The sequence below is a fragment of the Sinocyclocheilus rhinocerous genome, unplaced genomic scaffold (genome assembly GCF_001515625.1).
Source record: "Sinocyclocheilus rhinocerous isolate Xijiao unplaced genomic scaffold, SAMN03320098_v1.1 scaffold166, whole genome shotgun sequence".
In the NCBI taxonomy this organism is placed as follows: domain Eukaryota; kingdom Metazoa; phylum Chordata; class Actinopteri; order Cypriniformes; family Cyprinidae; genus Sinocyclocheilus; species Sinocyclocheilus rhinocerous.
This window is the reverse complement of record NW_015633186.1, coordinates 2,788,442-2,804,494: the sequence shown is the minus strand read 5'-3', so window position 1 is coordinate 2,804,494 and position 16,053 is coordinate 2,788,442. Positions and strand designations below refer to the sequence as shown.

The window sequence follows — 16,053 nt, the reverse complement described above, 5'->3', positions numbered from 1 at the left end:
CTCCATACATATATATATATTTTACACACACACACACACACACAGTCTCATTAATAGATTCTCATAAGCCTCATGATAATACTGTGAAATTGATAAGTAGACCTACCCACTGTAATGAATAAAATGTAAAAATAAATAAATAAAATAAAATATTTTAAAATTAGTATTTGTTAATTAACTTTTTTAAATATTAAATTAATTTTTTCTAAAGATTACATTTAAATATTTCCTAAACATAAAATTTTATTTAATTTGATAACACTCTGAAATTGATAAGTAGGGCTACCCAATGTGATGAATAAAATATGAAAATGAATAATTAAATCAATAAAAGAAAATACTATTAAAAAAGAATATACAGTATATTTATTATTTTTTATTTTAAATTGTTTTAATATTAAATTTAAATATTTCCTAAATATTAAATGAAATGAAATTTAATTTGATAACACTCTGAAATTGATAAGTAGCCCTACCCAGTGTGATAAATAAAATATTAAAATAAATAATTAAGAGAAAATACTATTAAAAAAATTATATATATTTATTTATTAATTCATTTTTTTAATTTTAAATAATTTTTTAATATTACATTTAAACACTTCTTAAATATTCAATTTAATTTAATTGGATAATTCTGTAAAATACTTAAGTAGGCCTATCCAATGTAATAAATAAAATGTAAAAAAAAAGGTAAATATTACATCCATTTTTACAAATATTATTATATTAAATAACAAAGTTTAAACTTTTTTTAAATATTCATTTTTAAAATACTATTATTTAGTTTTAAAATAATAAATATTTCTCTCATATTTCATTATAAAACATTTTGCTTGCTTTTGGGGTTATACCTCACTTGGTGGTTCCTTGCGTTTAGGAACCCCTAAACCAGGAACCCCTAGAGTCAATAGTCCCACCCTCAGGCTTATTGCGGACCATACTGTGGACGTCCTGGAGCTGAAAAGGTCCATTCAGTGCTGTTTTCCCCAAGGAAAGCTCTTTAACTGTGGGGCCCTGGCCTCTAAACACAGGCCTGCTATTGTCCATCTGGCCTCTGATTGGTTTGAACCACTGTACTTCACAAGCACAAGACCTGACAATTTCTCACAAGCACAGCAGTAGGAAAAACATGCAGTCATAAACACAATGTCTTTGTTTTTCAGATCCAGAAATCACTCCTCTGTATAGCCTTCTGACGGCCTCATTGAAGAAAATGTGTTTGTTTTCCATTTATTCTTCCTGTGATCAACACAAGTAATGGGTGTTTTGCTGAGGGTTAGTATGTAAGCCATGTTTATGTCCACTTGATGGAGTAGAGCGGCGGTTTTTTTTCTGAGTTTAGAGTGGAAATAAGTGGGTAGCACACTGAGATGTGTGAGATGACTGACTGTGTGTTCATGCCATGCTATAAATATGAAAAATCTAAGTTCTCAAGTTGAATTAATTTGTAATTTTAATTTATTAATTTGATTTATGAACAAATCACTCTAAAGCTCTTCACCACCGTCCGTCCTCTCATCGAGGTTCAGCTTACAGAGGAACAGATCCGTGGCAAAGACGTAAGCGCCCGTCATCTTCGCTAACCACTTCAAATGCTCTAAATAGGCATGTCATGTACAGGTTTTGCCTTTTGACAATAGCACAGCTGAATTTAAAGCCCATCTGTGTGGCTTTTAATGTCCCTCTCGGTTTCTCCGCCCTGCGGGGGTCCCTCTCAAATTCAACTGCAGCACTCAGTCACACCCAAAGCGCCCGTCTCTTTGATTACTGTCTCTGTGGCTTCATGTCAATCCGAGTGTTTGTAGAGTTGTGTGTGTTTGTGTGTGTATGCATACATTACCTATGTAGCTAGCTGGATCAAAAGCAACTCTGCTTCCCGCGGGGGAGTGCATTAGCATGTCACAGAGCGTGTGCGCGTGCGTGCATGTTTCGTCCGCTGGGCCGCGTCCCGCTGAGTGCCTGTGTAGCCATGCAGTCAGGCGTGCTCCTGCGAGAGACAGACGGGTGCTGACACTGCCTCCAAACAGCCCGCTTTTAAAAAACAAACACAGAGTCACTGTCTCCTCTGCACAAACAGCCTTCATAGCTGCAACCGATTGGCTGTAGCCTGCAGTTCTCTCAAGTTGGCAAAAGAAAAGTTTAGGAAAGTGGGAGGAGGTTTGCGTTACAGAGTCGCAGAGACTCAGAGAATAGGGCAGGGTTTCTACCTGTCTGTCATTCTGTTCTAATTTATCTCACCTGTCTATCTCTATACTTCGCTAAATATAGTGGCTGTCATTGTGTCTGAATGTCTGTCTGTCTGTGGTCATTTTTCTACATACAGTATCAGCTGAATTTTGTCATCCTATCTTTCTGACTGTCTTATTATTGTGTTCCTTTGATTGCCTGTCTGTCTTTTAGGAGGAAATTCAGCAACTCAAGTTGAAGCTGGAGAAAGTGGAGAAGGAGAGGAATGAGTTGAGACTCAATAGTGACCGACTGGAAAGCAAGGTTAGTGCTGAAATTCAATTCACTTTAAATTAAATTGAGATTGACTTCAAATTCAGTTCAGATTCAATTCAAATTGAATAAATAAAGAAACTAAAGTTTACAAGTTTATCACATACCAAATACCAATGTTTCAGTAAGCAGTGCCAATGGTGTTTCATGATTCCAGATTAGAAATTTGTGATAACAGCAAAAATGAATGGAATTACACTAATTAGTATGTTTTATTGAAGAAGTTACATGTTAGTATAAATATCAACAAATAAAATTGGTTACATTTAAATAAATAATTCAAGTTAACAGCAAAAATGTATGGGGTTATAATAATTAACATAACCCCTTTTGTTTAAAAAATACATGTTAATACAAATATTAACCAAAAAAAAACAATGCCATAAAATTAATTATTCAAGAAAACGTTATTGAAGTATTTTATACAATAATATTTTATATTTAAATAATATAATTGATTTACATTAATTTATATAGTATTGATAATAATATTTAATATAATCAAATAGTATACATTTAATGTATATTCTTCATATAATATATTTTATTATTTATTATTCAAGCAAACAAAAACTTATTTTTTTGTAAAAAACAAACAAAACAAAAACAAATGAATTAAAAGGTTACAGCAATATCTCAAGTATTCAAATAAACATTCAGTAATAGGAAAAAAAGGAAATTTAATGAAAGTAAATTATTAAATGACTGGCACCATCTGCAAGTGCATGATTTTTAGATACAGTACAATACTGTACATTAATGCTTGTAAAAGCTGCTAAAGGTATTCAGACAGCTTTTTTCTTCTGAATGTTGTTTAATTAATACAACCAGCATTATAAACAGAGATCGGTCTATTAGAATAACATCACAATTCAAGCATAATGTGAAACATATTTTGGGTCAAATATCTAGGGTTTTTTTGTTGCCATTTTTGTCAATTTGATACCAAAGTGTAATGCATCCCTGCATTTACATGTCCAATATAAGGCATCCATAATAAAATTCCTACATCAGGCTATTTCTATACATATATCAGTATTGTATCAGTGTACAAAATCACACCTTCACGCACACACACACACATACACACACAGTCACAGACACCCAGACCTCATGCTGTCACCATCTCACCACATTACAAAAAAATCCATCATCTGTGTGTGAAATATGTGAGCGATGATACAGATGTGAAGTGCTGCATATGTCCGTGAGATGAGCTCATACACTACTCTAAAGTTTGCATAGAGCATGTCTGACACATCTCGTGGTCACACACTTCATGTTCGCTCATTATATGTGTGTTTCAGATCACAGAACTCTCGTCAGAGCTCGCCGATGAGCGCAACACGGGCGAATCCGCCTCGCAGCTGCTGGAGTCCGAGACCTCGGAGAGACTGAGGCTCGAGAAAGACATGAAGGATCTACAGGTACCACACGCACTCCTCTGAACAGAAACGGAGTTGTGACTTGATGGTTTTCTGTGAGGAAATCTCCTCATGCCTGAAATAGATATTTTCTGCCTATGCACAGACAATGCAGTTCATGAAGCAGAGCGTGAGCCGTATACAAATTGTGTCGTCTCATATCAAATATCAATGTGAAAGACATAGTGTGTGTGAGCGAGAGACTGCAGGTGTTTGTCTCTGTATGCCTGGAGTGTGTGTGTGTGTGTGTGTGAGTTTTTATATGTCTCTTAGGCTCAAGGTTGCCTGTGTGAGCAGATGGTCTGAGTATTTCCCTGCAGAACAGAGAGCTGATGTGCTCTGCGTCTGTGTGTGTGTGTTTGCATGTCAGGCCAAGTTTGACGCTATGAAGAAGCAGATGGAATCTATGGAGATGGAGGTGATGGAGGCACGACTCATACGGGCATCAGAGCTCAACGGGGAAATGGACGACGATGACACTGGTGAGTTTGTGATGTCATTTCCTGGACGGAGGAATTTTGGAATCAAACATCTCGGTGAAGGGATTCCCTCATGAGCGTTGGCTGAGCTTTGAGCAAAGCTTTGAGCGAAAACTATCACAGCCTTCCTGAATCGTTTTGGCAGAATTGAAGGGTTATCTGGGAGGATTTCCATGAGTGTGGCGGCCCATGACTCTCTGGTGAAGAGGAGAGCTTCAGGTGTGCTGAGCGTTTCAGCGTGGCACCTCCAGACAAATGAGAAAATAATCTGCAGCATCAGAGCTGCTGCTCCTCATTAAGCTGTTTATATGGAAATGCCAGGGGGCACTGAAAACACCAAACATACGCACGATCTCTCTCTCTTTGTCTCTCTCGCTCTTTTTCATTCCTTTATACTTGTGTTTCTGGAACTTTCCATGAAGAGGGAAAATTTGGTTTCTCTTTATTTTTTTTAAAGTATTAGAGACAAAAATCCACGTGGTTTGCTTTGAGAACTGTTAGATACAAAAACTCTATCTAACATAAAATTAACCTAGCATGAAAAGTAACTTTTAAACCCATCAGATCCATTTTTTGGGCCCACCTCAAGAGATTTTTACCTTCTTGACTGTATCCAACAATTCAATAGATTTACCATCAAACTATTGCTAAAGCTTATATTCAGTTAGTAAAGTAATGCTTTGTTCATGTCTGATTTTGTGAATTGTAATGCCGAATAGACTAGACCCATTCTGCATCATGATGTGAAGACGAGTAAATAATTTTTTTAGAATTTTCCATTTTTACAAATATTACAGTGTTGACTGCATTCATCAAGCTTAACTGGTAAACGGGTTGAATGGTTATTTAATATTAATAAATATTTTTCTTAAATTATAGAAAATACTGCAAACCAACATTTAGCACCAAACTAGCTAGAACCTGCTAAGTGATATCTTAAATTTTAAACCCTGTTACGGATTAAATTTTTTTTCTATAGAACAGTGGTTTTCAACCCTGTTCTTGGAGTGCAAAAGTGTCAGTAAAGAAAAAAAAAACTTTATATTTCAAATATATTTTCAAATACGTTTCCTGAAAAAAACAGCTGTTTTTTGCATTTATAATATTAAGAAATGTTTCTAGTGCAGCAAATCAGCATATTAGAATGATTTCAGAAGAATCATGTGACACTGAAGACTGGAGTAATGGCTTCTAAAAATTTGGCTTCGCCATTACAGGAACATTTTAAAATCTATTAAAATAGAAAAAGGTTATTTAACATTTTTATTTTTGGTAGTCGTTGGAGACTAAAGGTCCTTGCACACTGAGTCCGAAATTTTCGTATGTTTTTTTTAGTTTTTCTGTATTCGTCATCCTTTCCTATCAAAATGCTTGCTACGGATTTGAAAACGCAGAAAATCAAACCTGATCTCGAATGTTTTTATGACGGACTAAAGTTTCGGAGGCAGTGTGTAAACGTGATTGACACAACGTGAGGTCGTATTTATTTTTATAACGTGTGAAAATTTCGGATGAGAATTTCAGATTCGGTGTGCAAAGACCTTAATGCTCACTAAAAAGTCTTGTCAACAATAGATGTTTGAACGCTAGTGTATTTAGCCTATTATTGTTGTAGTTTACTATTAGAATGTATTAAAATATGAATATGTATTTAGTTTCAAATGCTATTCTTTGGAAAAATTGCACAAATCGCAAATGTTATATAAAAAATAAAATATAACCGTCTGGCTTAGTTGTCAGTTTACCTTGATGATCTGAGGTTGATGATCAGTATTTCTGAGGGTTAAGCACTTCCTTTCACTATAAATTTGATGAAAAGGGAAATAATTACTTTAGGCCATATTTTACACCCTATTCCTGGAAAATGTTTTTTCTCAGTGTCTCTCTTTCTCCCCTCAACATACACACACTTACTCTTACTTATTCCTCAGTCCTTCCTATTTCTTCTCATGTTGTTCTCTATGAAAGCCTGACCGTGATCATACTCAGTAGTGCTGTTCTTAGAATCACTGCTGTCATGAACTGAGCTCATTTAAATGCATGTGTCAGACTGGTGACTGCTTGTTCTCACCTCTGTGTCATGCAGCTGATCTCTAAGGCTTAATGCTAATCCACGGACATTTGATTTATTCCCTTTCCAGCAATTACCTTCTCTAATGGTGACGTGGATTGGCTCCATTCTGCATGCCATCGCTAAAGCCACCTCTCATATCTAGGTTTCAGAGCATTTCATTTTTCTGCTTTGATTTATTAAGTTGTGTATATTTGCATTTTTTCCCCCAGTTTGTTATATATCTGTCAAAGTCACAGAATGGGATTTTGTGTGAGCCATAATCAAAAGGATTGCAGTGAAATTTCCCTGGCAGAGGTCCATAGTTTAAACCTTGGCTCTCTTTAGGGAATGACCTCGGACAATCTGGCATGCAGTGTTTCATCTCAAAAATCATATTGCAATTATGATTCCAAATAATATGATTTAACTGCTTTATGATCGGCATCTGACATCTCTAATTGCACCACAAACTACAAGTGCACTGAACCTGTTGAGATAGAGTACTTGGGCTATGTGCAGCAGACAAAAGAGTGCCGCCACTTCGCTTTGAAGCACTGACATATTTATTTAATGAAATAACAGCCTTTTACAGCGGAGGGCATTTCACAATGAATTGTGTGGCCTTAATCATCGCTGACTGTGTTTTCAGGAGGAGAATGGAGGCTCAAGTATGAGAGAGCCATCAGAGAGATCGAGTTTACCAAGAAGAGACTCCAGCAAGAGTTCGATGACAAACTAGAGGTGGAGCAGCAAAACAAGAGGCAGCTGGAGAGAAAGGTAAGGCTGTCTTAGACACGCAAATAACATTTTTACACACACGAAAGCTGACGGCTCTGGTCTGGTACACAATATCGGTTTCATATGTTATCAGATATTAGTTTTGTTTTGTTTTATTATTTTCATTTAATTGTGGAAATCAGTATCCCTTCCAACATCCCTTCTGACTTTATTCTACCAAACCAACCAACACATCATAAAGACTCAGACTTCACTCGTATTGGCAGTGTGGTCCAACACAACAGCATGTACTGTCTCAAGCTTGAATGTATTAGCTGAAACTCATACATCTAGACAAGACACACACTGGATGGACAGATCCACCTGTACAGACTCACTGAGAATCTGTGTGTTTAGCTGACAGACCTGCAGGCGGACAATGAAGAGGTGCAGCGCGTGGCGCAGCAGCTGAAGAAGAAATGTCAGAGACTGACAGCCGAGCTGCAGGACACCAAACTGCACCTGGAGGGGCAGCAGAGCCGCAACCACGACCTGGAGAAAAAACAGCGAAAGTGAGTCAGACTAGATAAAGATTTACTATCAAGAGTTAAGAAATGGATATTTCATGGAGCAGCAAGATATTTTGGTGCTCGTATGTTCCCACCCAAAGTGGAATTTCATTGGCCCAAAATCCTGTTCTTCATAACTGTATGCTATAATGATGGGAATCAGTACAGATTTGTGGATTTGATTCGATTCTGATTCACAGGCTCTCAGTTCCATTTCAGTGTTATTTCATTATGATTCCTTGGGGTGCATTTACGTTATGATGACCGTTTGCTTGAAAGAAACATACTGAAAGAAATTCTCTTTCTGCTAAGGCTGTAAATTATACAGAAGAGTTTTCCAAACTGATTCAAACCGGTAAGCTCTTTATTTGAGCCCTTTATTAAAAGAACTCTGATAAGAGTAATTATTATGTGAATCAGACTACACTGGTCGTGTTATGTTTGTTAGACAATACAAATACGTTTCTTGCTGTTATCGCTGTACACAATCTTTTTATTGAATCACATTCAATACAGACTGCAAGCATTCACAACTATGATTTCTTTTGCCAACCTTCTAACTTGGAATATCATGAAAAAATAATTTTAAACAACAACACAGTCTACGCTGTGTGGTTGAATGAGTTAATCTTGCAAAACACATCTACTGAAAATAGGTATTGACTAAAAAAAAAACACCTTAGGATTTTAAAGATCTCTATCAAATGAAGATCACAATAAATTGGAAAATCTATATATTTTTAAAAATCTTACTCTAGTTTGTTAATCGTCAGATTTTTTTGGTGGTTTGTTTCACACAGCAACTTTGAGGACAGTAGAATTACTTGACGATGGAAGTGTGAGTAAGGCCTGTTTACACCAAAAATGATAACTATAAAGATAATTATTTTAGTGTCCACACCAACAGAAAATAAAGTTATGTATATTATAAGCGTGCACTGCAGTTATGTTGTCTGCTGCTTTAAATGCACAAAAGCTGGGTGGATTCTTATCGGCTTTCAATGTATTCATCGTTTGTCAGCTGGAAAAATTGTTCTGAAAAAAATCCAGTGATATTGTTTCTCTGTGCCATTATTGTTGTAGTTGTGGTGTGGACTTCTCTACTCTCATAGAATTAGAACAATTATAGTTACAGTTTTCATCCTTGGTGTGAACAAGCCTTAAGAATAGTCCAACAGTGCCTCAGTAACAAGCATCTCAAAATTAAATCTGTAAGACTATTACTCCGAGCCAGAAGGCTGTAAGCAGAGTGATGGTGGTGTGTGAAGGTGCTGCAGCTAAGTCTCTTTAGATTCTTGAGTAAACAGGCAGAGGCTGTGCATGCCACTGCGGAGGGGATGTGTGAAAGTCCACTCTAAATGAAATGATCGGCCCGAGGCTCAGGGTGACGGCATATTTAGCCAGTAGGAGAGATGGGGGAGGGCAAGGAGAGCGGTCCTTCATCTCTCTGTGGGGCTCGGATCAACACAAAGAGTTGCATAAGACTCATTTATGGGATCATAACAGGGCCTCGGAGAGAAGGGGGTGGAGAACAAGAGAGAACTAGGAAAAGAGGAAAGAATAAACTGATTTGCCCCAAAGCGTCACAACTCCCCCCTCCTCGCTCATTGTTACCCACTTGCAAGTTAACCCAATCAGAACGCTCTTCCCTAATACCCCTCCTGACACACGAGTCACACACAATACTGTAAAGCTTAGATGAATTTTAGTTTCTCAACACTGCTATGCTTGGCTATTTTAGGAAAAGCAGGTATGCTATTTTTTTGTTGTTGTTTTGTATCATGTTATTTGTTTTTGGTAAAACCTTTTTTCACATTAAACTTGTGCTTTGATTATAGTGATTAGAGAGATTAGTGATTCAAGAATTAGAAATTCGCTTTAATTGCTGTATTGTATATATTTTGACTAGTGGTCAACTAATACGGGTTTTTCTATGCCAAATACTGATATCTAAAAAGCAGGGAGGCAGATGTAATCATGATATACAATTTAATGGCAGCAACTTGTATGAAATAAATTTTTATTAATGGCAGAAATAGATAAACTACTGTATACTGTCATAGACAAAAACTGTCATACCTAACAAAACTTTCTAAAATAACACTTTTTTTTCTATTAAATTTCATTTTAATGTGGGTTGTGGGTATTTATTTATTTGTTAAACAATATTTGCTTTGTTCCCTGAAAAAAAATAAATGAAAATAGTGTAGAAAAGAAAAAAAAGGTTCCATTGACATTGGCTCAAAAATTTGTAACATCAGCTTGATAGTTCACCCAAAAATTAAAATTCTAAAACTATGACTTTCTTCTTTGCTGCATTAAAGAAGGTATTTTGATTAATGTCTTGGTGTGTTTTGTCCGTAGAGTGGAAATCAGTGGGAATCAAAACTGTTTGCTTACCAAAATTCCTTAAAATATCTTAATTTTGTTCCACAGAAAAAATGAGTGAGTAAAGGATGACAATTTTCTTATTTGGGTGAACTATCGCTTTAACTTCCCTGTGATTTTATTCTAATGGACCCTTCGCTAGGAGTTTGATTGACAGGCAGTCTGACCAGTCATAATGCCAAGTTTGCCATTTTGTCCGATAAACAAACCAGACAGGAGAGTAGATGAAAGTTGGTGGACTTGAACTTAAAAAACTTTGTGTATTGACTTTCCGTGGTTGAAACAAGATACCTTCTGATGTTCATTCATGTTTATTTCATGCTATAACTAGTAAAGAGGAAGAGATGAACAGTTCACGTCCTGCTTGAACTGCAGAGATCTGTCACGGTACAGTAAAGAGCCACAAAATGGTATTTCTTGTTTGAACTTAAAAAATTACAAAATTTGAAAGCTGTCTTGTCTGTTGGCACAGTGTCAGTGTCCTCTTTGCTCTGCGATGTATTTTTACATAATGTGTGGTGTGAGAGCGCCATTCGGCTTGTTGGACATGCAACAGTAACTAAGCGGGGTGGGTCTTTGCGAAGTGTCAATTGTTTATCCACCTTATTCTTCCCGTAAAAATGGGCCAATTGTAAAATGTTATGGGTCTTGCTTCCGGTCTTATTCGCTTCCAGCTATTTTTAGCTGTACAAAACCGCTCGTTTTGCTGTTTGATATTGCATATTACTTGCAATATGTCTTACCATATTATTTTAAGGTATTATCTTAATTTTGAACACACTGGTTTGTAGTGCAAACAGTTTATCATTTACTGCACGTTGTAATTCTTCTCGTTATTTCCCTATAGCGGCTAATGAACCGGAAGTCTCGCCCATAGGCTTACTTCCACGTTGAAGAATTAGGTGGATAATTTTTTTCATATTTAGTATTATATGAAGGGCTATCATGGTTGTAGTTTAGTGCTTGTGGAATTTATTTGTGATTTATTTGGTCTCAGTAGATCAGGTGCAATATGGCAGTTCGTTCCACCACATTGGAACAGAGAGAGTAAAGCATCTGGAAAGTGTCTGTACCTTTGTTTCCTCTTTTTTTAAGATTAAGTTTGTTGATGGTGTGTGTTTTTGTGTGGATGCAATGTCTGCAGGTTTGACTCAGAGCAGACTCAGGCTCAGGAGGAGGTGCAGAGAGAGAAGAGTCAGCGGGAGAAACTGAGCAGAGAGAAAGACATGCTGACTGGGGAAGTGTTTAGCCTTAGACAACAACTGGAGGTCAGCAACCTCTCTTATATCATCCTCCTTTGTTGTCTCACACTCACAGATTTTCCTGGCTGTGACGTACCCGTGTGTGCTCAGTCCAGACTGTGTTGTTCTAAATGAGTTTTTCTCTGCTCTCTCAGGATAAGGATCTGGAGATATGTGCTGTCAATCTGAAGCTCGAGCAAATGGAGGCAGAGCTTCAAGATCTGAACTCACAGGAGACAAAGGATGAAGCATCACTGGCCAAGGTTAAAAAGCAGCTTCGTGACCTTGAGGCAAAGGTCAAAGATCAAGAAGAAGAGCTTGATGAACAGGCTGGAACCATTCAGATGCTGGAGCAGGTAATCAAACTCACACACTATCACACTTTTTCAATCTTGGTCAGAACTTTATTCATTTTCACTAACTTTTGCAACAATTTTGTTTTCAAACTTTGTCTAAGTAAACCCATGCACACACGCCACAATCCAACCAGCTGTACACTCGTGACATCATGTAATGAGAATAAGGATATAGATTGGATTGAGCTGCCTGATGTTTAACGTATTATTTCTTGGAATGATGCACATTCTCCATGCACACAATTTTCACCTGTCATGCGTAATATGCTAATTCATGTAAATTCAGCTGATGTGTCGGTATGAAGAAACTGTCAATACTCACAGTCTGCATACATTATAATAATAATTACAAAGAGTTTTATTGGCCTGTGCGACAGGGATATTTTGCATATGCATCTGTATGCATATAGCGCCTGTTCCACTGGATTCCAATGCATGTATGCTTGCAGAAGGTGTGGATTTGTATTCACTGAGCTGTTGATGTTGTGACCTGCAGGCCAAGCTCCGTCTGGAGATGGAGATGGAGAGACTGAGACAGACGCATTCGAAAGAGATAGAGAGATATATATGTATATATGTATATATATGTGTAATTTTTTTTTATAATAGCCTTTAGAGCTCCCATACACATGTACAAGTCACCAGCTAACACCACTTAAACATGCTCAGAATACTTTACAACTGGTTTCAGAAGTTCAGGTGAATACGACGAGGTGGAGGAGATCAGACAGTCCTGCAGCAAGAAGGTATGATACAGCCAACCAGCTGTTATACTATTAATATTAATTTTAGGTAATATATGTATTACATACATTTTTTTTTACAGTAAATATTAGTATGAAGTGAAATATTTTACTGTACTGTTAACTAATGCGTTACTATATTATCAAAACGTTTAGTGTTGTTATTATTATTATTATTATTATTATTATTAGTGCTGTCAAATCGATTAATCACGTCCAAATTAAACGTTTGTGTTTACATAATTTGTGTGTACTTTGCAGAGTGTTCAATTTATAACTTTTTAATTGCTGATGTTCAGTTCTTATGCAGAGCTCGTTTCAACTCCTGTACAACATAAATAAACAAGACATATTCGGTCATGTGTTGAATAAGAATGTCCATTCAGCGTTGTTCAGCGCAGCTCTTGTTGCAGATAGCCGCTTTCACATTTGTGGAGTGTCTTTGCCGCTGAGGTGCAGATAAGCTGAACTCATTGAGTTTTGTTTTGATGTATAATTCATGGGGGCCGCTATTTTATTTTCCTCACGTATAGTTCACATTTCCCTCCTCTCCACTTAACCAATCAAGCTGCCAGTACAGTGCACCCCATAATTACCCTTCTTTCTCACAACTGAGTGCCTTGATTGACACTTGAAGGTGCTCAGAAGCATCTAAAGACACATTTAGCGAATGTGTTTATATGTCTGGTATGATGGTATATAATTGGTTTGACTCTTCAGGGCAAACCTACTTCACAAAGCCCTCCATGATGTTCTGTTACTATGCTTGTGTGTGAGCAGCTCAAGCAAATGGAGGTGCAGCTGGAGGAGGAGTATGAAGAGAAGCAGAAGGTCTTGCGGGAGAGGAGAGACCTGGAAGCCAAGCTGATGAGCGCTCAAGACCAGGTACAGCACTCAACTTACTGTATACTGTACTATATCAAAATTTGAAATATGGTTTAAAATATGATAACTAGCACATCTTAAATAAATATGTACAAGCTTGCATATCACCTAAGTGAATTTTTGTCATTTTGTAATTTTTATTTTATTTAATTTATTTAGTTTTTATTCACTTATTTTTGACAGACTTTGTTTAAAGAACCAAAATTAAATGTTTTGTAAGTTTGTGGTCAATACAATTTTTTTTTTTAAAGATAATAGTACTTTTATGCAACAGGGGTGCATTAAATTGATCAAAAGTGACAGTAAAGACATTTATAATGTTCTAAAAGATTTCTATTTCAAACAAATGCTTAATTCTTTTTAACTTTATATTTATAAGAATAGAAAGAATCCAATTAAAAATGTATAAGATAATTAGATGATTTGTGAAGGTTCATGTGACATTGAAAACTGGAGTAATGGGTGCTGAAAATTCAGCTTTGCCCTCACAGGAATAAATTACATTTGATTGTAATAATATTTTACAATATTACTGTTTTTTTTTTTTAATCAAACAAATGCAGCCCTGGTGAGCATACAAGCTTTCAGAAACATAAAAAAAAATCTTACCAACCCCAGACTTTTAAACAGTACTGTATACACATTTAAAATGTAACATCTTTCTGTAAATCACAGACCAAAAATGCTAATAACTCATTTCACACTTTTGGGGTAATTCCAAATCATCGCCAAACTTCTGGTTTAGCACTAGTTGAGCAAATCATGTAAATAAAGTAATTTTTTTGTTTATCCACCGGGATAACAAAACACTTTTTTTTTTTTAAGATTACTTGCGACATTCAAATGAAAAAAAAAAAAACATTTAAAAAAAATATATATAAGAAGATTCTAATTAATATAAGAAGCAAAATTAAAAAATATGGATGTGTAGTGTACCTACTATGAAAAATAAAATATAAATAAAAAATATAAAATTAAATTAACAAATAATTCACTTTGTGAAGGTTATGTACAGTACAGTCACAAAAATAAAATGTTTCTGCATTTTCCTCAAATAACTTGCTTAAAGCGTATATTTATATATAGCCAGTATATAAACTGTCTTTGGTGTTTTCAGGTGAGCCACAGAGATGTGGAAACAGAAAAGCGTCTGAGGAAGGACCTGAAGCGCACAAAGGCCTTGTTGGCTGATGCCCAGATCATGCTGGATCACCTGAAGAACAATGCTCCCAGCAAGAGAGAGATCGCTCAGCTCAAGAACCAGGTCTGTTCTTCGGCTCCCCTGGGTTCTGTAGTTAACACATCATATATGACATCCAGTCATGAACATACATTTTATTTATGTGTGTGTGTGCTCTTCACAGCTCGAGGAATCAGAGTTCACATGTGCTGCTGCAGTCAAAGCCCGAAAGTCAATGGAAGTGGAGATCGAGGACCTCCATGTCCAAATGGATGACATATCTAAATCCAAGCAGGCGGTAAGTCTGTCTGTGTTTGAAAAAGAACAAAACCGAGTCGTTTTGCTTCTTTTATGTTAGAGTCATCTCACACACAGAGACAAAGGACACTACCTGTCTTCATCCACCATAGGTGGCAGCCAGGATGTCATTTCAATTATTTACCGCGGGGAAATGATTTCCGCCCATAATGGCACGTTTCCGATGTCGGCTCTAATTTGAACAGGATGTATCGGCGTGAAATGTATTACACTTTTATAAATCTGTCATTGATTCAGTGTTATTTCAGCGTGGAGAAAATTGTGTAATTGTGTCCTCGCTGTAGCGTATTATGAAGTGATATCAGGAGAGACGGATGCAGCCAAATTCTGCAGATGCTGTTCCCCTGACACGGTCTCCATATTGTTTCGCCGCCTGTCATATTTGCTCAGCTCTCTGGAGCAAGAGACACTCTGACAGAAGGGTGCAGTGAACATTTTAATTTTCTATAAAGCCGCAGCCACGCTGAAGCATTGTTTTGGTGCAGTGTTTTTGTGGGCATTGCTAAACCCGTCTCTCTTCTAAATATTGTCATATTGATTAGCAAGGCCGTGATAAATGGTCTGGTCATGATCACTGTGTGATTAGCTTCAGGTCTGTCTGTCACCCCTCCCCGGGAGCTCATGGATTTCCACTAGAGGATTTGAAGGTGGCACATAGGTTTGATACAATACACCTGCCAGACAGAGTTTAAAGGTGTGAAATGGAACAGTACAGACCATAGGGAATATCTTTTAGCAGTATCTTGTGTTAAAAGAGAACTGGATTTTCATTTATATGTAGGCATAATCCTGCAAAGCCAGTCCATGTATGTCATTTATGAAAACTTAAAAAATGGGTTATTGAGAAATCATCATAATATTGATGCCATTACCACAAGCACACTATCATATGGCCACAAACATTCACACTACTGTTCAGTTGGAGGTTGTGCGATTTTAAACTTTTTAAAGAAGTCTCTTATGCTCACCAAGACTGAAATTTAAAAAACTGTAATATTGTGAAATATTATTACAATTAACAACAGCTCTTTTCTATTTGAATGCATTACCAAATGTAATTTATTCTACTTTATACTGTTCCGAAGTTTGGGCCTAGTAAGATTTATTTTTTTAATGTTTTTGATAATCTAGGCTGTATTTATTTGATCAGAAATGCAGTAAAAACAGTAATACTGTAAAACATTATTACAATTTAAAT

General features: G+C 36.4%; 1 protein-coding gene across 1 annotated transcript in view; it reads left to right on the top strand.

Annotated features, from left to right (window-relative positions):
• Positions 1–16,053, top strand: part of LOC107743726 (unconventional myosin-XVIIIa-like) — a 106,500-nt gene that overhangs the window by 73,480 nt on the left and 16,967 nt on the right. Inside the window, exons 22-34 of the mRNA XM_016557117.1 lie at positions 1,497–1,562; positions 2,404–2,493; positions 3,810–3,929; positions 4,297–4,408; positions 7,108–7,235; positions 7,593–7,747; positions 11,277–11,400; positions 11,529–11,729; positions 12,226–12,298; positions 12,429–12,475; positions 13,253–13,357; positions 14,475–14,621; positions 14,722–14,835. Of these exons, the coding sequence (XP_016412603.1) occupies positions 1,497–1,562; positions 2,404–2,493; positions 3,810–3,929; positions 4,297–4,408; positions 7,108–7,235; positions 7,593–7,747; positions 11,277–11,400; positions 11,529–11,729; positions 12,226–12,298; positions 12,429–12,475; positions 13,253–13,357; positions 14,475–14,621; positions 14,722–14,835 (1,482 nt within the window). The remainder of the gene's footprint in view (positions 1–1,496; positions 1,563–2,403; positions 2,494–3,809; positions 3,930–4,296; positions 4,409–7,107; positions 7,236–7,592; positions 7,748–11,276; positions 11,401–11,528; positions 11,730–12,225; positions 12,299–12,428; positions 12,476–13,252; positions 13,358–14,474; positions 14,622–14,721; positions 14,836–16,053) is intronic.